This window comes from Castor canadensis, chromosome 15 (genome assembly GCF_047511655.1).
Source record: "Castor canadensis chromosome 15, mCasCan1.hap1v2, whole genome shotgun sequence".
Classification (NCBI taxonomy): domain Eukaryota; kingdom Metazoa; phylum Chordata; class Mammalia; order Rodentia; family Castoridae; genus Castor; species Castor canadensis.
This window is the reverse complement of record NC_133400.1, coordinates 7,211,859-7,237,826: the sequence shown is the minus strand read 5'-3', so window position 1 is coordinate 7,237,826 and position 25,968 is coordinate 7,211,859. Positions and strand designations below refer to the sequence as shown.

The 25,968-nt window shown below is 46.0% G+C and overlaps 1 protein-coding gene across 2 annotated transcripts in view; it reads right to left on the bottom strand.

Moving 5' to 3' along the window:
- Positions 1-25,968, bottom strand: part of Cdyl2 (chromodomain Y like 2) — a 151,050-nt gene that overhangs the window by 35,213 nt on the left and 89,869 nt on the right. For both annotated transcript variants that reach the window (XM_074055598.1, XM_020179757.2), the window contains one exon: positions 17,049-17,640. In XM_074055598.1, the coding sequence (XP_073911699.1) occupies positions 17,049-17,640 (592 nt within the window). The remainder of the gene's footprint in view (positions 1-17,048; positions 17,641-25,968) is intronic.

Sequence of the window (25,968 nt, the reverse complement as noted above, 5' to 3'; positions counted from 1 at the left end):
AGGATGAAGCCACATGGCTCAGGTGGCAGAGCACCTGCCTAAGCAAGTGTGAGGCCCTGAGTTCAAATATGAAGAATCCAGCATAGAGTAAAAAGGAATAAATGGTGGCTCTTATTTGCTTTATAATCATCACAGCCCCACTCAGCACAAAATTATCACGGCAGTGCTGGCAGCATGAACCTTATCTCTCTAATGACATTGGGTCTTGAAAGCAAGGCCCTGGCACAGTCACAGCTCTGTTTAGCATAATAGTGGTGGTATCCAGGAGCCCACAAGACCTGTGGTCCAGCACCCAGAACCTCAGGTCCACCTCCAGGTGAGGTCAGACTCTTCAACTGATCCTAGCCAAAAAGGCCACAAAGCTACCAGGCTAAAGACAGGGAACAGGAAACATCAGCCCTTCCCTCCCACAGGCCGGGGCCCAAGCAGGTGAGCTGCCTGCAGAGCTGTAGGTATCAGAGCTGCTGGTTCTAAGGAGGGTCCTGACGTCTCCAGCTTCTGTGAAGCCGCCTCATTTTGTGCTTTTCCATTACTCAATGTGACGGGGCTTTGTCAAACATCAGGATGCAGCTCCTGACACCTGGCAGATGATTTAGTGAACTTTGGAAAGTGAACACAGTGCTTAATGAAAAAGTTGGTAGGGGGAGCTGTCTCTTCAGGGTTAATCTTGAACAGTCGGCAAGGCAGAAGGGCTTCCTCATCATGGGCAGGACCTGCTTGCAGAGGTTCCTCTTATGACAGCTACCCTTGGGTAGTGAGCTCCTACCCACCAATAGGTCAAACACCTGGAATTTTCTATGCTGGGCCAGGCTGGAATGACATCAGTGAGTCACAGCCCTAATCTGAACTCTAAGTTACTCAACAGTCCTGTGGAGTGGTCACCGTGGGTCCATTTTACAAATAAGTGAGTGACTCACTGAATGCCACAAAGATTGTAAATTGTCAAAGCAGATGGAGCCTGGTGTCTCCCATTTTATCCCTTCCTTCAAAATCTAATAATGAGCCAGGCATGATGGTGGATGCTTGTAATTCCGGCTACTCAGGAGTCAGAGATCTGGAGGATAGTGGGTTGAAGCCAGCCTAGACAAAAAGCTAACAAGAACCCATCTCAACAAACAAGCTGAGTGTGTTGGTTCATGTCTGTGATCCCAGCTACGCGGGAGGCTTGAGTAGGAAGATCACAGCAAAAGGCCCACCCAAGGCAAAAATGTGAGATCCTATTGAAAAATAACTAAAATTTTAAAAAGGACTGGGAACATGGCTCAAGTGGCAGAGTGTCTGCCTAGCAAGCACTAGACCCTGGATGCAAACCTCAGTACTGCCAAAAAAAAAAAAAAAAACAGTCTAATGATGGGCCTTCTGTCCTAGGAGGTGACAGGGCTCCAACCCAAATAAAGAAATAAGGCCCCTGCCCTCATGCAGCTTTGGGTGGGGGAGATGAACAGTTAACCAGCAAACTAATACTTAGAAAATTGTAAATCAGAAAACAGTAAGGGATGGGATAAAGAAGAATGTCTGAACCCAAAGCTGTGGAGCTCAGGGTGAAGCAGTCCCTGAAGAAACAAGGGCCTGGGGCCCTCTGACCATGTACCCATAAAGCCACCAAGGAGAACAGCTACCAACGTCCCATGACACTGGGCACATGTGGCTAGTGCTGACTTGGGAAGATGCACCACCAAGTAGCCAAGAAGGGCCAGGAGGCTCCTAGGGCCACTGGATCCACATCATCTGTGGTTGCATCACTGTTCTCCCCCCTTGTGATGAGGCGAGAGCTTCCCCTGGACACTCACCCTGCTTCTCACAGACCTGCCCTGTAGGTCCTACTCCTCAGGACATCACACCTCCTTTCCTGGAGCTGCACCAAGCTGGCAGTAGGACAGAATGCCTGGAGCATGGAGATGTGGGCTCTGCAGTCAGATGACATGGAAGTGCCAGCCCTGGGGTGCTAATTGGGAGAAGACAGGGAAGCCACGGGAGCTTTGGGGAGCTGTCTCCTTGTTCCTCGAAGGGAGAATAGGGCCGAGGCTCTGAACTTGTTCTGAACCTCTTAAGGAACTGACACAAAGTGTGTGGCATGGTCTAGGCACTTCCCCCATTAGCAGAAAGAAACCAAGGCACTCAAAATAGAGGACCCAGCCAGTGAGTCCTCCATATGATGCCTCTTTCATTCCTACCCCCAGTCCAGATCCTGGCCAAGGATGGGCATACTGGGCTCACAGGGGCCCAACCACCCTGCTGATCCTGGAAGCCCATGGGCATTCACACCCCACGCTCCCTCTCCAGGGCTACAGAGCTGGGAAGCTCACTCACCTGCTCTGTGCCCCCTTTGTCCCATGTGCAAATGGGAGACATAGTTCCCACCTCAGGACTGTGGGCAAGGAAAGGAAGTGATGTCTGCTGCATCTGTGGGGCACAGGAATCCCCCCACCCCACCCTACCCCCCACCCATCATGCTAGCTTCCTTCCTCCCTGGCCCTCCAAGCCTCCCTTTGAAGTACAAAGGAGAATTTCCCATTAAGGAGGCTCCATAAACTCACACTCCATACAGCACCTCTGCACCAGACACACAGAAGCAACAGAGAAAATACAAAAGGAGAAATTCAATAAGACCAAGCTGAGCTCAAAAACAAGATAATCATCTCCAGGTAGGAGAGGCAAAACGTGCACACAGCGGTAGGCAGGACTGATCAGGAGCAGAGAGAGAGGTAGGGAGCTCTTCAGGGTAACAGGGCCACCAAGTCTTCCTGCAAGATGGCAGAGGGGACCCAGTCTCAGGGCCACTAGCCAGGGGACAGAGTGAGGCCTGTCACCACCCCACAAAGGCAGAAGGACAATAACAAGATGTGTCACCCAGTGGGAGCTCTGAGCCAAGTGGAAGCAAACACAGAACCATTGGAGAGAAAGGAAAAAGAAATAAAAAGAAAATAAAGCCTTTCCTCTCCAAATCAGTCTGCACACCAAAATTCCAATGAGTGCCAACACCTCATGCTTGAAATCTAGCCAACAAAACCGATGCTTGGGTCATGAATTCCTCCCACTGAAATAAAAGAAAAATCAGGAGGCCATCTAACAAGGACATTGAAATACTCAATGTCCAAATGCTCAAAGTGATGAAGGAAGAAAAATCTGCATCTAAAAGAAATAAGAAAATTTCAAACACAAGCAGAAAGAAAAAACAAGGACAGTGAGTAGGATAATGAACTAATTAAAGAGCAAACAGCAAATAGGAAAAAATATTTGAGTATCACAGATAAAAGACTAATAACCTCAGATTGTAAAGAGCTATTAAACACTGTAGATAAAACGACCAAAAAAAAAATCCTCCAGAAAGAGAGACAAAAGACAAAAACAACCTACAAACAATATATCAGAATGGCCCTTAAGAATAAGAAGTGATTTCGACTTCAGTCAAAAGATTAATGCAAATGGAAACTCAGTAAAAGAAATGAAGGTGAAAACTCAACTGAAATACTGATCTGATACAGAGTATGCAAGCAGTCAGGCATTCTGTTCTCTTAAATGTGGGGTGGGGTGGAAAAAAGGAACAATCACTACGGATGGGAACTGCTTCTGCACTTCAACCTCAGGATCCACCTCTAGAAATGTATCATGAAAATATACCTACGATGGTATCCCTTCTCTCAATTTCACTCTCATGCAATACTCCAGTGGCCGAGTGGTTACTGGGGATTCACCACTGGTCACTGCATTCAGTCCTCACAACCATCCTTTAAGATACTGTTCTTATCTTCATCTTGTCCCTATAGATGAGAAGACCAAAGCCCAAGCTTATGCCTCGGTGAGGTGCCAATGTGGGGTTCGTACTCAAGCACTGGAACTGCAAGTTGGATGCTGGACTCATGAGCCAAGACTATGCACTCTCACCCTCACGGGGACCCTTGTGCTGTGGACTCCAAGGGAGGTTCTGCTTTTCTTCCCAAGAGCTCATCAGTCCCTGCTGAACAAAGCAGGAAAGAGAATCCAGGCACTACAACTAGTCCCTGTGTCATGTGATGCAGTTACCAAGCAGAACTCCTTTTGCTATGTTATCATCATTCACACACCTGCCAATGTCCCCAACAGCCTGTGGGCTCTTTGGGGACAAGCCTGAGCCTCGGTCAGCAGCACTGAGTTCACTGCTGGCAAGAGAGCACCTGCTCCATATAGTGTTCATCAGGTTAATGAATGAGCAAGCCAGCAGATGGGAAAATCAGCTTGAGCAACCCCAACATGGCATGTTGCAGTCACTGGGGTGTATTCTATGTTTGCCCCACTTGCAGGTCGTGAACCTCAGCCTGTGAAACATGTGCCACATCTCCAAAGCTTTATATTCATCCTGAAAATCTGTGTTTTCTGCAATCAGGTTGAACCCGTGCTCTGATAACTCACTTGTACTTACACCACACCTGGCTCTCTGCCTGACAACAGCTGGGTGAGATCTCACCTCTCTGGGTTGCCAGAGGAGAGAGCACAGGGTGGTGCGAGTGCCAGGAATTTTCTTTCCTTTGTGAATAAGGTAGTAGCACCTTGTGAGGTTTCAGCTGTTAGAACACTGAAGGAAGTTGGGGAGACCAGGGTCATTCTCGTTCCCAGACTGAACACTTGCCTCCCTCCCAGACCTGTCAAGAGGTCATCCACTGCCCTCCACCCATTCAATGTGCTTGGCCCCTGGGATGCACTGATGGCAGGAGGAGATGTGAACACACCCTCAGGAGCTTCCAGTCTGCTCCAGCTCTACCCACAAAATGGCCTGCTGTGATGGAAATATTCAGAAGCTGCTGGGCCTAACACAGTAGCCAGTGGGCACAGCAAGCCACTGCTTTTAAAAGTTTAAAAGTTTTAAAATTTTAAAAGTTTTTCATTTTAATGAACTGAAATTTAATGTGGCCACCTGTGGCTGGTGGCTCCCCTACTGGATGGATTTATATTCAAGCATACCTTCCATATCCTGACTAGGCTTTTCTCAAATGTCTGCTTCCCTCCTCAGCCCCAAGTAGATTCTTAATGGCAAGGATTATCCTAGTATTATCTTCAGAACTATTGGAGCCCTGCAGAGGAGGGCACAGATGCTTGTTTGTTGAATGAATGAGTAAATGAAGAAATGTTTGCCATATAATGAGTGAGCTGCAGAAGTTCCTACCTCCCAAATAAGTGAGAGAGAGAGAGAGAGAGAGAGAGAGAGAGAGAGAGAGAGAGAGAGAGAGAGAGAGGAGAGGCTGGAAAGCAGAATGAGGAAATAGTTGAGCTCCATAAAAAGATTCAAGTGCCAGCCACATTCCCTTTCATCCAGTTTCCCCCTCCGCCCACTATTGCCTTGGAAAAGAGATTTAATTTATTAAGAGAACAACAAAGTTCCACACCAGGGTGGCTAACACTTGAGCCCCTTGGTGGTGAACTGGGCCAGAGTGGGGTGGAGAGGCACAGAGAAGACTCTTTGGTCCCACAGCTAAGCAACACCCTGGGAATAGCAGGGCCAAGGATTTCCAGCTGCAGTTCTTAGGAGAGCAGGTGAGAAGTCTTAAGCAAGAGCTGTTTCCTGGCCTGTGGCTGACCACAGAAGACCCGTCAAGCATGTGCGTTGTGCTGAGGTGCTGTAGAGAAAGATGGTGCAAAGCCAGTGTCAGTACCTGGTCTGCCAACAAGCCAGAAGGAAACAATGCAGACTGAGCAGCTGCTTCAGGAAGTGTGGGGCGGGCAGGTCAGTCTGTGCAGAGGGAAGGGGATGGGCTGGAGTTGGAAAACCCCTCTGCTCCCTCCACCCACACGTCCTGATAGTTCCAGTTATGGGCTACAGTGCTCAGTGTGCACTCTGAGCCTTGTACATGTCTTGTTATCTCACAACTGGTCACTACCCCAGTTCCCCACCGTCCCCAAGTAGAGAATCCCTGACCTCAAAGCCTGAATGTAAATTCACAGGTACATGAAAGAAAAAAAAAAAACCTCTTAGCCATCATCTGGCATGCTGTAATTATGCCTGATAAAATCCATATACGCTGAATTTCAAGAAAGTCAAGGTTCTGAGATTGCTTAGAATTGCTGGAAGTGCTGATTATATGCATCATGTGATGTTTGTTGTCAGGTGTCTAAACATTTTAAACAGCCAAGTAAAGCATGAATTCAAAATGTAAAATAACCTGATTAAAAGGATGTTTGACACCTAGGTGTGGTGGCACATGCCTGTAATCCCAGCTACTCTGGAGGTGGAGGAAGGAGGATCAAGGTAAGAGCCCAGGCCAAGTGCAAGACCCTACTGAAAAATAAACTGAAAGCTAATGGACTGGTGTGGGGAACTGGTCTGGCTCAATTGGTAGAGTGCTTGCAAGTGAGGCCCAAAGTTCAAACCAAGTACCGCCCCCCCCACACACACACAAAGGAACCATTTCTACAGTTAAAATCTTGTCTCCTGCATTAAACCATCTATGCCACGGCCCCTCCAAAAGCACTATTTTGCCAGACTCTTAGCTCATGGCAAAATATTTTATAGGGTGTACAAAGTTTAAAGTGACTGTGTTTAAAGCTCATTTCATCTTTTTCTTGCCACTCCTCACTGAAAATTTCCACCTTCTGGCCTTACCTTCTTCTCTAGTCCTAATCCCCCCTGACCCTGAAACACCAAATGCTCAGGACCATTTAAGGTTCTCAGACACTGCCTTTTCCTGCCTCTGGGCCATTGCTTCAGCTGTTCTTTGGCTAGGATGTCATATCCATCCACCTTCTTCCTACATGGAGTCCTCCAGAGCCACCTGCACTGCTCTTCTTCCTGGCAACTGCCTCTTTCCCTCCAGGTGACTGGGAACAGCCGATGCAGGACCCCCATGGGGTGGGTCCTGGTGCTTCATGAATTCTCAGCACACTCGGCTTTGCAGCCTGTCACTGGGGACCAGCTGATGCCTTTGTGGGCTTAATTAGCTTCTGGTTCTTGGGTAGATGGGGCTGGTCATCTCTACAAGCTCAGTTCCCAACAGACTGGGGGTGCAAAGTAAATGCCTCTTTAACAGAACTGTAGGGGGAGTGAGGATCTCTCCTCTGAGATCCCTGAAGCAGGATGGCTGTGGCTAAAAGTGTGTGTCTGGAGCCAGACAACCCAGACTTGGAGCCTGCAGCAGCCACCAACAGGCTGACAGGCTGCAGGCCAGTTATCTCACCTACAGTGGCCTCAGTTTCCACACCTGCAAACACTACCCACTGGGATGAATAGTTACTACATCTACAGGGCTTAGAACAGGGCATGGCTCACAGCCAGGCTCAGCAAATGCCAGCCACTTTGATGTGAAGACTGTGGCTTTGCCATTTCCCTATGACTCTGCTTTCTTCTCCTCCCTGAACGGTGAGCATCTTGCCTTATTTGTCATATTCTCAGAGCATGGCACACAGCAACCACTGCTAGGTGAGCAGTGATTGGCCGGGAACAGTTATTTAATAAATGGCTGATGAGGAAAGCGTTAGTGGAGTTAGATGTTACATACTTTCTATAAATCTTCTTAATAAAACATAGCTCCTCCTATCCTGTGCCTGCCTGTCCAAGTGCTATATCCTTCAAGTCTCAGGGCAGACCTTCCTTTCACCTGGAAGTTGCTTCTCTCATCTCCTCTTTCCAGAGAGTAGGGTGCTCCCACACCCCTGTCATAACACATTTGCCTCCTTCCTTGGTTTTTCCCACAAGAGAACTCATTGCGGCCAGGTATGGTGGCTTACACCTGTAATCCCAGCTACTCAGGAGGATTAAGGTTCAAGACCAGCAGGAGAGGGAGGGAATTAGTGAGACCCCATCTCAAGCAAAAAGATGTGCGTGCCTCCTACATACTGGATCACGATCCAGGCTGGCTTGAACAAAAATGCCAGACCCTACCTGAAAACTAAAGCCAAAAGTGGCTAAGAGTGCAGCTCAAGCATGAGGCCCCCAAGCTCAAACCTCAATTTCAATTAAAAAAAAAAAAAACGAGCTGGGTGTCAGTGGCTCACACCTGTAATCTAGCTACTCAGGAAGCAGAGATCAGGAAGATCATTGAAGTTCAAAGCCAGCCCAGCCCCAGGGAAGGAGCGGAGGTGGGAAGGGGAGGGGAAGAGAAAGGAAGGATAAACAAGACAAGATATGGGAAAGGGAATCTTCAGCTGCTAGCAGGAGTCTTCATGACATGGTACCATGAGCAGGAAGCACCAAGGAGCATCTCTTCGTAAGACAACTCATGGAGGGATGGTAACAAAGGCACATGGGACTGGTAGCTCTGACAAATGATAAGAGTGTCTACTGTGGATGGACCTGGCCTCAGCACCCACACTGTAAGCAGAAAGGGTTTCTCCCTTTGTTTTTCTTCTGCTTACTCCTTCACTCCCTCCTCCAGCACCTGCTATGTTTCTTAGGGCACCTAAGTGCCCAGCACTGTTAGTTGCTGGAAATACAGCCATGAACAAAATGAGAGACCATCCCTCATTTTGGAGCCCTCATGGAGCTTACGAATGAGTGTGGTAGAGGTTTGTGGGGAGAGGCTGTTATGGTTTGAATATGTTTTGTCTCTGCAGGCTCAGGTGCTGAATGCTTGTTCCCTGGCTAGTGGCCCTATTTTGGGAGTTTATGGAAACTTTAGATGGGACCTAGTTGGTTGGACAAGTAGGTCACTGGAAGTGTGCCTTTGAAGGTTATACTTGATTCCCAGGCCCTTCCTAGCTCTCTCTACTTCCTGTCTGCCATGAGGTGAACAGCCTCCTCCTCTACACGCTCCTGGAACCATGATGTTCTGCTAAGCACATGTGACTAAGCAACTACGAACTGGACATTCTGAAACCATGAGCCAAAATAAATCTTTCCTCCTTAAGTGGCTTTTCTCAGGCATTTGGTCACAGAGATGCAAAAGTAACTAATACACAACAATCAGGCTATGAACATTATACACTGAGGTCCATGCAGTCAATGAAGAAACACAGTTCTATGTGTGAAGATTAAAATGGAAACAGATCTCTGCTGGCATCAGAGGAGGCTCCCCAAGGGAATCGATGCTTGAAGGGGACATGTAGGATGAGTGGGGGCCACTATGCACATGAGGGCTCTGGGGACAGGACATTCGGAAGGAAGAACTACACATGCAGAATACAGGGATGATTGGGTCCCATGAATCTGGTTCTTAATGCTGACCACACAGGGAATTCCCAGGAACTCAGCCTCCCTGCAGAGTGATTTAGAATTGGTTGGACAACCATACCCTTTGTGACACAGTAATACACACCCAATGTGCTGTTCCTTGGCTCCATGTCCTTGTCACATTGTCACCAATCTCCAGCCATCCCTACCTTATTCCCCACTCACTCTGCTCATTCTATCTGATTCAGCTCATTCATCACCTCCTCAAGAAGACTAAACTGTCTTCAGTACCCCTGCTGATTCCTCTCATGGTATCTTCCAGGCATCTCCATTATGGCAGAAACTTTCACAATTGTTAGTCTAAACAGTTCCTGGTATGCAGTAGTCAGTCACTGAGTAGTCACTGATTTAACACACATATGGTGGGATAATATATACAACATGTAAAGTACTTTAAAAAACAAATAAAATGCAGAGATCTGGTTTAAAAAAAAAGGAAAGAGAATTGAAATAAGTTAACAATGATCAAATGTCTACTACATGGAAGGCTGTATTTAAGAGCTTTCTATAAATTAACTCACTTATTCTTTACCCCAACCTTATGCATTCCATCAGTGAAGAAGTGGGTCCAGAGAAGCCAGGTTATTTGTGTGTGGTGGAGGGCAGACAGCTGGTCACCAGCACACTGTGTTTCAGTATGCGCCTTGCGCCTAGGTAGTTCCCAGGGGCAGGGACACAGGAGAATGAGAAGCTGCTCCCTCACTGGAAAACTAAAATTAAAACAATGGAGCTGGGAAAAGCATCACAAAGACTGGCAGTGGCCAGTGTTGGCAAGAGTGCATGCCCCTGTAGGCAGCCTGAGCGTCATCAAAGAGGAACAGTTAAGTCCCCGCACACTGTAAAACCCTCGGCAGCTAAAAGAGGAGAGCACAGCACATGTTCTGACCCAGAGACAGGGCCAGGATGGATTTAAAGTTTAGGAAGCAAGTTAGAGGACAAGGTGCTCTTGCTACCTCCAAGCCTTTACACAAATGTCACCTCAAGGAGGCCTTGGAGATGACAGGTAGGTAGGTAGGTAGGTAGGAAGGTAGACAGATAGATAGATAGATAGATGATAGATGATAAATAGGTAGATGATACATAGGATTGACAGATGGCAGACAGATATGGTAATAGATAATGATAGGTAACTGATGAAAGATATGATGGATATGATGGATAATAGACAAAGATAGATATACACAGATGATAGATATGACAGATGAGAGGTGACAGACAAATAGATATGATTGATAAATAAATGATAGGCAATAAATAAGAAACTGGGATTATCTCATTCATCTTTCAATCAAATATTTGAGTAAACATTTAATATCTATTACATATATAATATATAGTGTGTAGTAAGTTACACACATACACGTAATTAGACAACAGTCCAGAAAGATGCGTAACAAAACAAAAGAAAATAGCAGTCATCTCTAAATAGGATTTGGGAAGAAAGAAGGAAACATGAACTTTTTAAAAGCTTACATTTTTCCATGTTCTTTGAATGTTTCACAATTCATATGCATTACTAAAAAAGGAAAAAAGGAAAGAAAATAAAATATTTCAGGGGTTTAGATACGCCACACCAGTAAATCTATCTCTTCTCTCTTCTCGAAGCCACTCTTAAAGGAATTAGAGGGCTTTACATCAAGAGTATAAATACACTAAAGTAAGTCAGAAGAGTCGACAGTGGCCGACACTTCACCACCCGTGGGTGACTGGTAAACTAGTTTTATTCCTGCTTTGGCCCCACACAGACACTGCTTGCAACTGGGGTGGGGCATCCACTCACCACTCCACCCCCCTGGCTTGCCACTGGTGACCAGCCATAGGGAAATAGTGCCTGGGACTTTGTAAAATAAGGGGAAAAGAGCTGAGCTGGCAGGAAGAGCAATTTGTGGACTGTGATGCCGGATGGAGTTCAGGATTCCACAAGCCCCTTTAAGATGCTGAATCCAACCCAGGGTTCAGGAGCCACTGGGGAGAGCTGCCTTTCCCCTTGGATTTGCCAGGGCTCAGGTTGCTCCTGGTTGGAGAGTCAGATTTTCCATCATGGTCTGGCACTTTCTGCAGGACACGGTGGCCAAGCTGGATAGGGTCTTAACATCACCACATAAAAGGGTTTTAAGTTCATTCATTAGCGCTCTTTGAAGGGCAAAACATAACCCCCTTTTAGGCTTTTGTTGTTGTCACTGGTTTGGAAAATCACTCACTTCTGAACAACAGAAAGGTCAGTCAGTGTTGGCCTGGATGCTGCTGCTCCAAGTGTGTGCAAAGAACAGCTGTGCTCAGGGAAACGAATTCTTGTGTTAGCAAGAGCCACAAAGTGGACACCCTTCATGGCCTGAGGCTCACAGGATGGTTTGGGGCTACCATCCATTATTCCCAGAGTTGTCCCGGGGTGGCTGCCCCTACTACACCTGTTCTGGAACAAGCTGGGTGCCTCGAGAGGCAGTAGTGACTTGAAAGGTCCATGGACAGGAGCCAAGTTCAGGACAAGGAGTGAGAAGTTTCTGGAATAGTCACAGTACTGAGGAAGTATGAAGAGCACTGTAACAAGCCCAGAAGGGCTATTCAGGACTTTCACTGCTATATTCTAAGTGAGAATGACCTATAATTTTCCTTTCACCTCCTCTCTCTATCTGCTTTGGAAATCCAGGTTATCCTGGCTTCATCAAAAGAACTGGGAGTATGGCCTCTTTTTCTGTTCTCAGCAACCACATGCACCAGGCAGGGTGGCCTGGTCTAGAACTCTTGCTTGGATTACCTGATCTAGAATATGGGGACTTGCTCAGAAAACCAACTGGGCTTTGTGTTCCTTCTTCCTGGATTCTTCTGAGGCCTTCTTAAACAATGAATTCAGTTTCATTAAGTTGCAATTTTCTTCTAGGTGATTGGTTATTTTATCCAGGTTTTCAAATTGAACAGCATAGAATTTGCCCTAGTAGAAGGTTTATGTCCTTCAGTGGTCAGTAAGCAATGAGGGTGTCAGAGAAGTGAACCTTCCCAATTCAGAATATATTTTGGTCAGTAATCAGGGCTTAGGAATTGCTTTACACTGTTCGGAAACAAACTGGGCAGTGGTTCAGCTGCCAAAGCTGGAGTCAAATTACCCGGTCCCAGTCTAGGCACTTGCAATCAGAGTCCACCTCTGTAAAAACGGGTAGAACATCAGCTGCCTCTCAGAACCAACATGACGCCCACAGAATGTGCTTTGAAACTTAAAGTCACACACTGGGAAGTTTCTATCTTCTAAAACTTCCAGCTTAGAACCTTTCAGTTCACAAACCTTCCACTTACAAAGTTTTATCTATGCAAACTTAAGAATCAGGGCATAATAACCCCTCACCTGTCCCTGTGAAACCAGCTGGCATTCACAATCACTTGCGTTTTCATCTCAGTACCTGCAGCTTATCAGTCTAGGATGGTGGTTCTCAAGATGGGAACCAGAGGCTCAGGCTCTGCCCCACACCTGTGGTCTGACCCACCCTGCAAGAGTGCTGAGGCCGGCTCTACCCTCGAGAGGCCGAGGTTCTCAGAGTCACATGGTGTTCACACATGTGCACTAATGCTGAAGCACTTTTTTTTTTTTGTTTCTTCAATGACAGAGTCTTGCTCTGTAGCCCAGGCTAGCCTTGAACTCTTGATCTTCCTGCCTCCTGAGTGCTAGGATTATAGCTATGCACCACAATGCCTCACTTCTGAAGTGCTTTTAAAACATGGCTCGCAATTGTGATCAATAAAAAGGGAAATGAAAATCACCTGAAAGAGAGAGTACGATGAGATAAACATTCCAGAGGCGAAGGCTGAGGTCATTTTAAAAGAAAACAGCAAATGTTGCCTTGTATGAGGTGACTAATCCAATGGCAGGAAAAATGCTGAAAAAACTGAACATGTGAGATGCAAGGCCTGGGTGACAGAATGCAGCCATCAAGTCATTAGGGAACAGAGGCTCAGAAATCAAGGAAATGTGGACATGGGCCCCAGACCTGTGAGTTCATGGCACTTGGAGAACTCTGGGTGTCTAAGTGTCATCCTAAGGCTGGAGGGGAACGATGGAGCCTCACTAGGGATGTCCCCCCAGGTTAAGGCCCATGTGGGTCTATAAAGCATCAACACTTGGCCTTGTTAGACAAAAGACCAGCAAGCAGTTCTGGACAGAGAAGGGCTAACTGATCTGGTAGCTTCTCTACACGCATGAAACCTGAATGTTTTAGGAAAAAAGAAAAAGGAGCCTTGTAGAAAGTGCATCAGTGAGGGAGTCAGGTTTTAAAACTTCGAAGGACCAAACCACATTCCTACCTATAGGCTTGACATCCAAGGAGTACCTGGATCTACCAACAACAGATCCAGGAACCGTAACTCCTAACCACACACCTCTGCAGGGGCTGCTGTCTACACACGGGGCTGTTAGGATTCAGTATTTGAATTCTAACATGACTCACACCCTGGCCCCTGAGATCCCAGCTCACTTGATGGGGTGGAGCCCATTTTTAACAAGTTCCCTAAGGGATACGGAGGCAGATGGTCTCTAGACCACAAGTCATTTGTCATAACCTGAGAAGAATCAGAATTGAGAATGGCATTGAGTTCAAACATCGCTGGGGACAATGCAGTCTGAAACCAAAACACCACCCGCTAGGGCCCCGATTTAGCATTTGTTCCCACAGTAGAGACCAGGGAAGTCAGTGGTAAGTGAGTAACTGTTACATAAGGAGCTGCTCTGTATGCAGAATCTTAGCTCATCAAAGGAAGTTACACCATATAAAAAGCAACAGCCCACCCCCAAAGCATGCACCACGTAGTGCAGTCAGGAGACCCACATCCCCTTCTGCAAGGCAGAGGAGCCTGGTATTGCTGCAATTCTGCTGTCTCAACCCTGGATGCTGGAAACTGGGTCCGTGGGTCCAGGTCAGGGAAGGTGGGCTAGGATAGCAGCTAGGAAGAGGACACCCAGAGCTCTAACTAGGCACGAGCACTGTCATCATCAAAGCTTCCCTCTGAGCTCATGCAGGCGGCTCACACCTGTAATCCTAGCTACTCAGGAGGCAGAGATCAGGAGGATGAAGGTTTCTAGCTAGCCCAAGCAAAGAGTTCTCTCTATATCTCTAACTCTTTGGTGGAACGTTCTAGAACTACAACACTTCTTCCATCTTGGGTCTTGTGCAAGAACCTCAAACAACTTTCTTAGACATTACCCTTCTCTCTCTGGCCAGGATTCTCAGTCTTCTTCTCTCCCTAACTCACCTGGACCTGGATAACAAGCTAATTCTAACTAGAATGTTAAAGGATGACAGGGGCTAGGACATTTATCATGCCAGTAACCTCAGAAGACATTAATGTGGTTACAGCAAAGGCACACCATGTCTGTAACACACATGACTCCTTCCCTGGAGTCAGCTTCAGGAGCCTTCCCAGCATGGAGCCAGAGGCAGCCACTCCAACTTAACAGGGGAACAGACTGTAGGTTTCATAGAAGTCCTCATTTATCTTTTCATCAGTCTACTCCAGCATCTAGCATGGCAGTCATCCAGGAAGTGCTCAAAAAATCAGCACTGAATCCAACTGCATTGACACCTGATGTGAAACTTCATCACCGCACCCATCTCGCCACAGAACATGTCTCAAAATGGAGAAGAGTCACCAACATGCCTATTAAAAGCCCATCTTTGGGGCCTCACTCCAGAAGTGGTGCCCAGACTCGACAGGCTCTGCATTGTCGCTAGGGATCTTACACACAGGCAATGTGAGAACCACTGCCTCAGCCACACCGGATCTCATGCACAACCCATGGGATGCAATGAAACAAAAAGACCCTTTTGGATCGGCAGCATCCTCCTCTCCATCCCAGCTGGGCCCAATGGAGAAGAGAACACGCATCAGACAAAGAGGAGGAAGACAAGTGGAGAAAAGTCTAGAATAAGATGGTGGAGTTAACAAGACAACTACAGACCTCAAGAGGCTGGCCCTCACCTTGTTCCCCTGGTGGTGGGGTACCTTGCCCCATCAGCAGGGTGTCACTGATGAGGCCCTAGGATGGAAAGCAAATGGCTTGCAGCTCTGCCTCACTTTAGTGGTACAGGACAAAGGAGGCCACCTTCTTCTCTCCTTCACACCATGGTCCTTTCATTTCTCCTTATTCTTGGGGGGCAGCTACGTTTTGAGCAGGGCAGGCAGGTTCTAACAGCCGCTGGGATCTTTCCCAGATCATACCCCTGTACCCTGAGGGCCTCCCATGTTCCCCTTGCCACCCTCCTACCTCAGGGAGCTCTGCAACTGTCAGCAGCTGTCACAGGAACATCAGACATGGGTGTTTATGCCAAGCCTAATTTACACAGCCCACTTCTCCCCAGGAGATGAGTGTTTAAAACAGCTTTTACATATGGTAGCAGGCACAATCCCACCAGCATCAGGGATCCCCAAACAGAAATGTGAGACAGGTTGGGGCAAAGATGGTTAAATAAATCCTGTTTGGGTAAAACTCCTCTGTGGAGAATAAGGAAACCTCAAAGTGATTACTCAGAGTCCCCAGCAATAGTGCCTAAGATAGCCAGCTCTCCCCAGAAGAGCATACTGCAAGCACTCTGAACCCCAAATCACCAACATCACAAGTGTCTGTTGGCTTCACACCCCCCACATCCCAGCATCCCTGCTCCCACACTCAACTCTACCTCCGCCCAGTGTCTTATGGCCCTGCTCTACTGGACACATGCTACTCATGCATGACACCCCCAGGCTTAGGGCTCTGGCAGCTAGAGAGGAAAATGCCCACAGGTAGACACACGAGTGTCTGAGAAACGAAGCAGTGCACATAAGTGGCAGAGACAGCTCACCTGGAAAACACAGGCCTCTGAGGACTCAGATGAGGAGCAGTCTGCCTGCTAAGGAAATGGCAGGCTTGGGAGCTTGAATTACCTGGCCCATTGCCTTCTCTTTCCTTAACTCTGCCTGTAGAGACTCATCAGGAGGGAGGGAGTCCACAATGGATCACAAGGTAGACAAGATGTATTGCTTCCAGGATGGAGTAAAAGGGTGCAAACCCAGAGAATTAGCACAGGATGGTGCCAGGGTCATATTTAGGATCTGCTATGGTCTGGATGTTGGTGGCCCCAGGAAATGCACAGGTTGAAACCTAACCCCCATTGCAGTAGAATCAAGAGACTGGCCTTTAGGAGGTGATTAAGTCCTAAGGGCACAAATGGGATCAGTGGTTTTATAAAGGGCACTGGAAGGAGCTGCCCTGTCCCTTTCACCACGTAAGGGCACAGCTAGAAGATGCCACCTATGAGGAATGGTTTTTATCAGACACCAACTCTACTGGCACTTGATCTTGGACTTCTGGCCACCAGAACTATGAGAAATAAAATTCTCAGGCATTTTGTTATAGCAGACTGTATGGACTAAGACAGGACCTAATTTAGAAATGGTCTAATCACCATCTATCCTAGTGACACTGAAAAGTGAGAAATGCCAGCTGATGAGCTGGTTTGGTGAACTCCCTGGGCATAGTGGGTCTAAGCAGGAAGAACAGGTCCTGGTCAGATGTCTCTGGATCACACTGCTGGAGGCATGAGGAGACCATAAGCAATGAGCCTGGGGAAGGTGCTGATCCTCTAACAAGCCCTAAGCCCGAGGGTGTGAGGTCTCTGAGCTGTGTTCAGTAACCACGGCTTTGGGTGTCTATGCAGCATGGTCAGGGATTTCCACCCATTACAGGCCTCTGCTCAACATCAGTGGCTTGGCCTCCCCAGATGCCCAAACGCAATGGTGTCTTTCACCCACCTGGCCCTAAGTGAGAGAGATGAAGGGAGCTTTGCTGGGTAACTAAGAGTCAAGGATAGGACATCTTACGTGTTTCCCTAGACTGCAGGGCAATCCATCCGCCCTGACCACAGCAAACCCAAGAGAAACAAAAGCCACCAACCAAGCCCATTCTCCAGCAGCGCGGAGGAGGCCCCATCACAGTCGCCTGCATCCCGCTCTCCATCATGGTCGTTCAAATCCAAGTCTGGCTGGTGGGATCCATTTCCAAAGTGCCTCTCCTCCTTCTCAGAGCCAGCGTCCCCATTTTCCAAGCCATTCTGGGCCTTCTTCAGGGGCATGATTTGCAAGCCACTGGGGGTAGTCCTGTAAGACACTGTCTTGGCGGCTCTGTCACCACCCCCAGGAGGCTTGCCTGAATACCCCTTCTTGGGCTTGGACAGGGGAGGGTTGATTCGCTTCCGCTTGTGGGAAGTCCCTTTGCTCTTGCTAGGCTCTGAGGGCCTGTGGGAGAGTTTCTCCACCACCGGGCCCCGGGTGTCGCGCAGGAGCTTGGAGGTGCCTGACTGCTTCCCTGACTTGACACGCTTGTCCTTGTTCACGTGCAGCCCATTGAACTCATCAATGAACTCCTCACAGTGCAGGAGGTGGTGCTCTGGCTCCCACGTGTCCTCCGTGCTCCCGTATCCTTTCCATCGGATAAGATACTCCCATTTTCCTTTCTTGTTCTTCCTCTTGTCCACAATCCTTTCAACCTACAATATAAGTGAGAGATTCAGAAAAGAGAGAAAGAAGAAGCAAGTCAGTCCTGAGCAGTGAGAAGAATATGGAGCCCTGGCATGGGGTCAGTCTGGCATGGGAATGTGAGGGAAGGCTTATTTTAGGACATCACTGAATGGCATCAAAGACACACATGTGATCACATCCCATAATGGCTCCTCATGTATCCATGTGCCATGTGCCCATCCACACTTAGCAGAAATTGCACTGCAGGCTTTCTCAAGTGATTTTTACTCTTGCATGGCAGTAAAGTGCACTTAGACTTGCGAAGACAAGTTTGGTGTGCATTTCATGTTTACTTAGAATAAGTAACATTTACTGAATGATAACAGGGACAGCACTCTGACACTGTACCCTTCCTTGTAATTGTACTGATGGCCAGCAAGGCTTATGGGGCATTTACAAGGCTGACACTGTACGAAATGCTTGGCAAGTCTCCCATCTCATTTTCTCCTGGTAACAAACAACAACACAGTTGAGGTATGCTTCTCATTTCCCACTTTCCAGAGAGGCAAGCAACTCAACCAAGTACCAAAGCTGGGAAAGGCAGAGCTAAGGCCCAATCTACTCTCCCCCCACACCTATCTCGTAATCACTAGGCCAACTCTCTCAGCTGCAAGGTCATCCATATTGACCACAAAGAATTTGAATCAGTAAAGCCTGGTTCTCCCCAAACAGTTGCCCCCAAGCAACACAGGTTACAACAGGAAGCTGAGAGACAGGAAACACTTGTGTAGAGCCCACCAGAAGTCTTCAGACCCTCACAGGGTTCACCATTACTATTCCCACTTGATAGATGAAGAGAGTGAGTGTAAGTGATCTCACCTATGACTCACAGCCAGGATGTGGTGGAGGTGGGATATGAACCTACTACCTGGTTCTAACACCATGTATTACTGTCTTTACAGATAAGAAAACCTTGCCTGAAGCCCATGAACAAATACACTTAGAGAAATGCCAGTCCTGATGCTAATGGCTGACGTAGTTAAGCAAAGGATATTTGAAAGTTCATTTATTATTCTTTCAACTTTGTTGCAGATTTAAAATTTTTTTAATTTAAAAAATAAGGTGGAAATTCCCAATGCTCTATTCAAAAGATGCTGAAATTCAATGAAAATGTTATTAATATTCAAAAGCATATTATTTTTCAATGTCCATACATTATACTTTCATAGAATGGAATTTTGATGCAACGGAATGAAGTAGCAAGTGAGGAATATGCCCTTGAAACTTATGAAAAGAAAAGGAACATGGGAGGGACATAGTGGATACCATTAGGTTGTTAACTTTTGAAGGTGAGTAATACATATGTGGGGTTGATTACAGAACTGTCTACATGTAAGAATTTTCCTGAAGTGGGATCATCTCACCAGTAGTTTATGTATGACAGAGGCTATGAAAAATAATTACACAGCTCTTATTGCTCTGCACTTAATAAATAAGGACACAGCTAGGCCATGTTTCCTCTTCATAATACCGCCTCTCATAGCCAATTCTGTTTCCTTAACTGACTTATCTCCGCTTAAATTGGTCTATGTCTATTAAAATTTCTTTCCTTACAAAATGCAGTGTGAACATCTGTTTTAGAGTTACTGCATAATATTATATGCATCACACAAACTCTATAACAGTTTTTAAAAAGTCAACTCGTACCCAATTCATCCAACTCCCAATCTCTGGGTCAAGGATTTTTGCTGGCTCATTATTTGTTCGTAATAATGCTTCAGAAAGCCCAGTGTTTGTGGAAGGGCTTGCAGCTCCACTTATTTTGAGGACGTTGCAGGGAGATTCCCTCTGCAGGCTTATACGGAGAGGAAAGTGAACAAACAAGCCAGCACACCTGTAGCAGCATTCCCAAGGACACTGACATGGTCTGTCAGCAACAAACCCAGACAATTCTTGGGAGCTAAGAGGAGTATTAGCACGAAGGTTTCCAGCTCTAGAACGCACGTGCTTGGCTCCTAGAGTGGAGGAGTTTCCTTTTTTTTCTTTTCTTTTATTATTCATATGTGCATACAAGGCTTGGGTCATTTCTCCCCCCTGCCCCCACCCCCTCCCTTACCACCCACTCCACCCCCTTCCTCTCCCCCCACCCCCTCAATACCCAGCAGAAACTATTTTGCCCTTATTTCTAATTTTGTTGTAGAGAGAGTATAAACTATAATAGGAAGGAACAAGGGTTTTTGCTGGTTGAGATAAGGATAGCTATACAGGGCATTGACTCACATTGATTTCCTGTGCGTGTGTGTTACCTTCTAGGTTAATTCTTTTTGATCTAACCTTTTCTCTAGTTCCTGGTCCCCTTTTCCTATTAGCCTCAGTTGCTTTTAAGGTATCTGCTTTAGTTTCTCTGTGTTAAGGGCAACAAATGCTAGCCAGTTTTTTAGGTGTCTTACCTATCTATCCTCACCCCTCCCTTGTGTGCTCTCGCTTTTATCATGTGCAGTGGAGGAGTTTCTTCCCCAGATAAAGCAAAGGACCATATTAGACAGACAGACAACACAATGGATGGATGAATGGGTGAGTAGGTTGGTGGGTGAGTAGGTGGGTGAATGGATGAACAGATGGATAGATAGAACAAACGGATGGATGGATGGATGGATGAATGGGTGGATGGATGAGTGGGTGGATGGATGGATGACAGATGAATGGATGGGCAGAGAGGTAGGTTCATAAATGGATGGGTAGATGGATATATGGCAATCACTTATCAAAATGAACTTAGTATAATATTTAAGCACACAGGCTTTGGAGCAAGACTATCTAGTTTAAATCCCCTGTTGAGCCTTATCACATTATTCCTAAGCAAGTCTCTAAACTTCTCTGGGCCTCAGATGAGTCACACAGCAAGGAGGAAGTAACATGCCTGCTTCATAAAGTGGCTGTGGAGAATATACAAACATGTACTTTTACATTCCATGGTAAAGGTCACTTAATCTTGCATAATCGCCTATGGTCACAAGACTTGTTGGCATCTACAGACAGAATGTCTCCCCACCCTGCATTACAAGATTTATTATGACAATCAACTCCTTCCTGGAGAGAAGCAAGAGTCCACCTACTCAGATAAGTATGAGGGGGTGGGCAGCTCCAGACACCCAATGGAGTAGCAAGGGTGTGAGTTCACATTGGAGAAAGAACTTAGTTTTGTTCCCTTCAAGTTACAAGTCACAAGTTGCTTCATGGGGGACAGAAAGGTCACTACTTCCACAACTAGCCCCATCCACAAAGCCACTGGATACTTAAGCTAACCCTATACCACGTATGTGTGCTATTTAGCAGGACCAGCCCTGATAGCCTGCTGTTTGAAATAAAACCTAGTGGCTCTACCAGTTGCTATTTCCATGACCCTGGGCAACTTACCCAACCTCTCTGGACCTCAGTATCCCCAGCTGCAAAACAGATTTAATAATAATAACAAACACTACCAAAAGGGTTATTAGAAGAAGTGAAGGGATTACAATGTGAGAAAAGGATCTCAAGTACCCACAGCACTGCAAAGAGATGAGGGGGTTACTCGGATACATGTGAAACAGCCGACGAGGCCTTTCCTATATACGTCATACAGCATTTAAAATGAACAAATGAAAGTTATTTTAAAGCCTAGAAAACAATTGCTTTTCATGGAAGTCCAAAATGCCCCCAGAGAATTCAAAAGGACAGTTGACCCTAAAAATCTGACCATACTTTGTTGCCTGTCATCTCTGGGGACCCAATCTCATTCTTTACATCCCTGTATCAGTTCCTCTTCTCAGGATTTCCTCAATTCGGCACCTGAATGCTCATTTGCTTTGTTGGTTAACAAAGGCCCAAGTCACCTAGGACTTGACCTTGCCAATGGTTGCAACACTCCCTATCTGGGAAGTCATTTCTTCAACTAAAGCTCCCCCGCTCCACCTCCCTCCATCTCCTAATTCCTCACACCTGCTGATATCAGAGAAGTGGTCACTTGGTCCTGACAGCTTTGTCTCCTGAGACACCACCCCACCTACTTGTGCAAGCCATGAGCATTACCTGAAGCTCAGTCCTTCTGAATGGGAACAATCATCAAGTCCCTTCCAGTGGGCATATACACACTAGCGAACCCATGAATGGTGTTAAAAAATCAAGCATGCCCACACCCCTACCAGCTTCTTTTTTTGGAAGATAAGCAATCTGAGACACTGAGCTATTCCTCAGAGTTCAACTAAATCATTAATTAACGTTTACTCCCTGTGATCCCAGCCATTCTACCACAGGTGGAGGCAGGGAAGTTCTGATGTAATCATTACCTGTGCCATAGTGATCTATATATCACTATCTATAAATGGCTGTCTCACTGAGAATAATAATGATAAGTCACCTGGATTGGTGTGTACTAAGTTCAAGGAACTGTGTTAATTACTTATAAGGTGTTAGATTTTATCCTGGTACCCAGTATTTCAGCTGGACATTATTCTCACCATTGGACAAATATGCAAACTGAGGTTCATAGAGGGTAGGTAACTCCTCTCCATCACACAGTTGGTAGGTGATTAACCCATGCTTGCCTGACTCATAGCTAGAATTCCTAGCCACCTTGCCACACCTCACCAGTGGAAAGTCACAGGAAGAGGGTAGGACTCAGGAAAGAACCAACTGTGTGAACCAGAAATGTTCAAGAACAGACCTTGAAGAAAGAAACGACTTCGTAGAAATCATTCACTTGGAAAGTCTTTAATGAGCAACAGCACACAAGGTATGATGCTCAGCAAGAAACTGTACAGACCGTCATGGCATCCATACACCATAGTCTAGTGGGGGACACAGCCCTTAAAAGAGTGAGCAAAAAGTAATATGTAGTAATATGCAAGCACTCTGATGGGGGAAGAGGAAGGGTCTGGGAGAAACAATGGACAGAGGATGGAGCTACCTCAAACAAGCTAGGAAAGAGGCTCCTCAGAGAAGAATAAGTTAAACCGAGTCCAAATGAGGTGTTCAGAGATGGAAGAATTTGGAGCTCTGAGACACCCATTAGAGGCCACCTCCTGCTCCACAGCCTTCTATCACAACCACAGTACCCAACATTTACTCAGCACAGGCTAAGTACCAGCCACTGTTTTACATCATCCCTATATATTTACTCAGTTGATCTCCAAAATAACCCAATGCAGTAGGTGATTTTCTTTTCCCTTTATAGAAGATAAACAGCACCCAGAGGGGCCTCACCTCTGATAAGCACTCGGAATGGTGCCAAGCATCAGGGGTCCAAACCCCACATTTTCAAAGACAGCATTACATATACCTCCCACTATGTGCACTGGGCACAACCTGACAAGGCTGACAGCATATCTGTAGCTCCAGAATCTTCCCCTCAACTTCTGCCAAGGTCACTGAACACCTGAGGCACCTTTACATCATTTAGGATTAGCCTCTGAACTTGACTCTCCTGGGGACCCTCAACAAGCCAATGTAGGCCTCCCTCTCCATTCACTGATCACATTCCCTGCCCCATGTTCCCACCAAACCAGGGTCCTAGATAAAACTACAACAGCTTTGAAGCCCAGGATTACCACTGAAGGAACAGCTACCCAGCTGCTGGGGTTGGCTTGAGAAGCTTGGGATTGCCAGTATGTTGTATCTTGGCCTCTGAAAGCAAAGAGCAAAGTTGACCAAAAAAAATCAGTCAATAAATAAAGGGACAAGTTCACACCTACGATCTGCCCATTCATACACCAGGGTGGCCATCCTTAGACAGGAACAGAGCCCTGATACCAAACCACAAACTCCACATTCATGAGGACTCTCTTTCTGAATCCTTTCAACATTCTGGAACAACTCCCTTGGGGTAGAAGGAAACAAGCACTCCATCATTAAACGTGGAGTATAAGGTCCTAAAAAGGAAGAAGACAGGAATGTTCTGGAAGTAACTTGACATACTTAAACTCACCAACCACTGTGACTGCTTCACGTGATCCAGCCAGAGAGGAAGGCAGTAAGAGCAAGAGGCATTTCCTGCTCAGTCCAAGAAAGCAGTATCAGGTGAATGGTTGCCATACCAAGGCACCTGACTCAGAGCCAGGTAAATCAAAGTAGCCTCCAGGTGAGGTCTGACCGGGAGACTCCCTGGCAACCAGGTGACGAAGGCGACCAAGCCCTCTGCTGGGAAATTTCATGCCTACAGAGGCCTTCCTTTACTCAGGAACACACAGAGTTACAGAAATTACTAAAACATAAAGAACATGATTCTAGCCAAAAACTCTCAAGAAAATCATACTAATGAGAAGGGGGACTGAGCACTTTTGGATAGTATCTGCGGTGTGATTTCCAAGACTGTAGAAAACATGGCCTCTGTACTTAAAAGGAAGAAATGATGAAATGAAACCAACAGGTTGAGAAGGAAACGGAAATGAAAGGAGGTTCATTTGCATAAGAAAGGACATAAGGAAACCAGAGGAAGATGCAAGCAAAATAGGAAAATTCCCATTGGAGCCAAGCAAGGGCAGAATCAGCATGCAGAAAACCACATCAGTGGTGTAGACCACACACTCCAAGAGCTCTCCAGGAGAGCAGGAAGAAAGACCACAGATTCTAAGGAGAGCACGGGAGGAAATGAGAACAAACATCTTGGAGATGTTACTGAGATCCAACCAAGGCAAGTCCAGCAGAGGAAATCAAAATGGGGCAGAAATGCTAATCAAGACACAACAGAAAAAAACACTTATGTTCTGAGTCTGTGGGTCAAGAAAAGATCTCAGTGATGGGGGAAGGGAAGGGTGAGAACATGCCAACTCTGTTTCTATCTCGCCTTGCAAAACATCTTCATCACACACACAAAAAAAATACTCCACTGTCACATGCCAGCCCTCCTCCACCCAAAACAGTAAGGAATAAAAATGAGGACAATTTCAGAGACTATTGAGTGCTGGAACACAATAAAGAAACAGATACATGAAGTCAAGAATTCTACAGCCAGTCAAGTGCTCCTTCTGATGAGGAGGAAGACATCCTATGTCTTAGGTGACAAAATATAAATATAAACAACCCACTAAAAAAGTGACTCCAACAGATATATCAAAAACTGAATTTAGGGCTGGGGCATGGCACAAGTGTTAGAGCACCTGCCTAGCAAGTGTGAGGCCCTGAGTTCAAATCCCACAAAAAAAGAAAGAAATGTCAAAAACTGAATTTAAACCTAAATCTTTCAACTTAAAACTCAAGAAGGTACAGTTAAGGATACATATGAGAATTAATGCTAAACAATGAGACCAAACGAGTATCTAAAGTCTAAGTAATTACTACAGTTGTAATAAAATTAGAAGCAAAAATAAAAGTAACTCTCAAAGGATTATTTGCATATATAATGTGAAGACAGAATGTCATTTTAAATGCCAAGTTCAGATAATGAGTATAGAAAGTGGTCCTACAGGAGGAGAGTGAAAACTTAACTATAAGACTTCTGCATTTTGTCACTAGTGAAGCATGTCTGTCCTGGGGTGTGGCTCGGTGGTGTACATGCAATTACATAGCATGTGCAAGGCCCTGAGTTCCATCACACTGCCATTATGCTGAATCAAGGAGACCAAACCCAAAAGAGCATATCCACACCACAAGCTCTTAGCTGATCAGTAGCTGCAGAGAGCAGGTGAAGGGTGAGGAGAAAGAGTGACTACAAAAGCCACAAGGAAACTTTCTAAGGAGGCGGAAATGCTCTGTAGTTCAACCACAGATGTCTGTGGTGACACAAAAGCCACCTCTACACTTAAAATGTGTGAGTTTATTGTAGGTAAATTATGCCTCAATAAAACTGTTTTGAAAACACACATGAAACACGTAAAAACAAAAAAATAAACAGTTTAAATCAAATGAGAAGATGGAAACAAGATCCATATTGCAAAACACATTTTAAAAATGAAATAGCATTAAGCATAAAAAGCCAAAAAGAATTAAATTACAAAGGCAGAAATGAGACCAAATATCATATTTACTGAAAAACAAAAACCACACAAGAATGCTTAAGTGGCTCGATTCATAATTACTCCAAACTGGGAGGAACAAAGATATTCTTCAACAAGTGCCCAGAAAAACAAACTGAAGTACATCCGTCTAATGGACTACTGCTTGGAAATAAAAGGGAACAAACTACCGACTTGCACAGACCCAAAAGGCTATATATGTTTTAAGATTATGTATGATATTATGGAAGAGTGAAACCCACAGGGATGGACACAGACCCATGGGTACCAGGGGCCACGAGAGATGGAATTTTGGGGGTAAAAAATTTGTTGTATGTGGTACTATAGTAATGGATATAGGACTTTGTGAACTTGTCAAAACCCACAGAG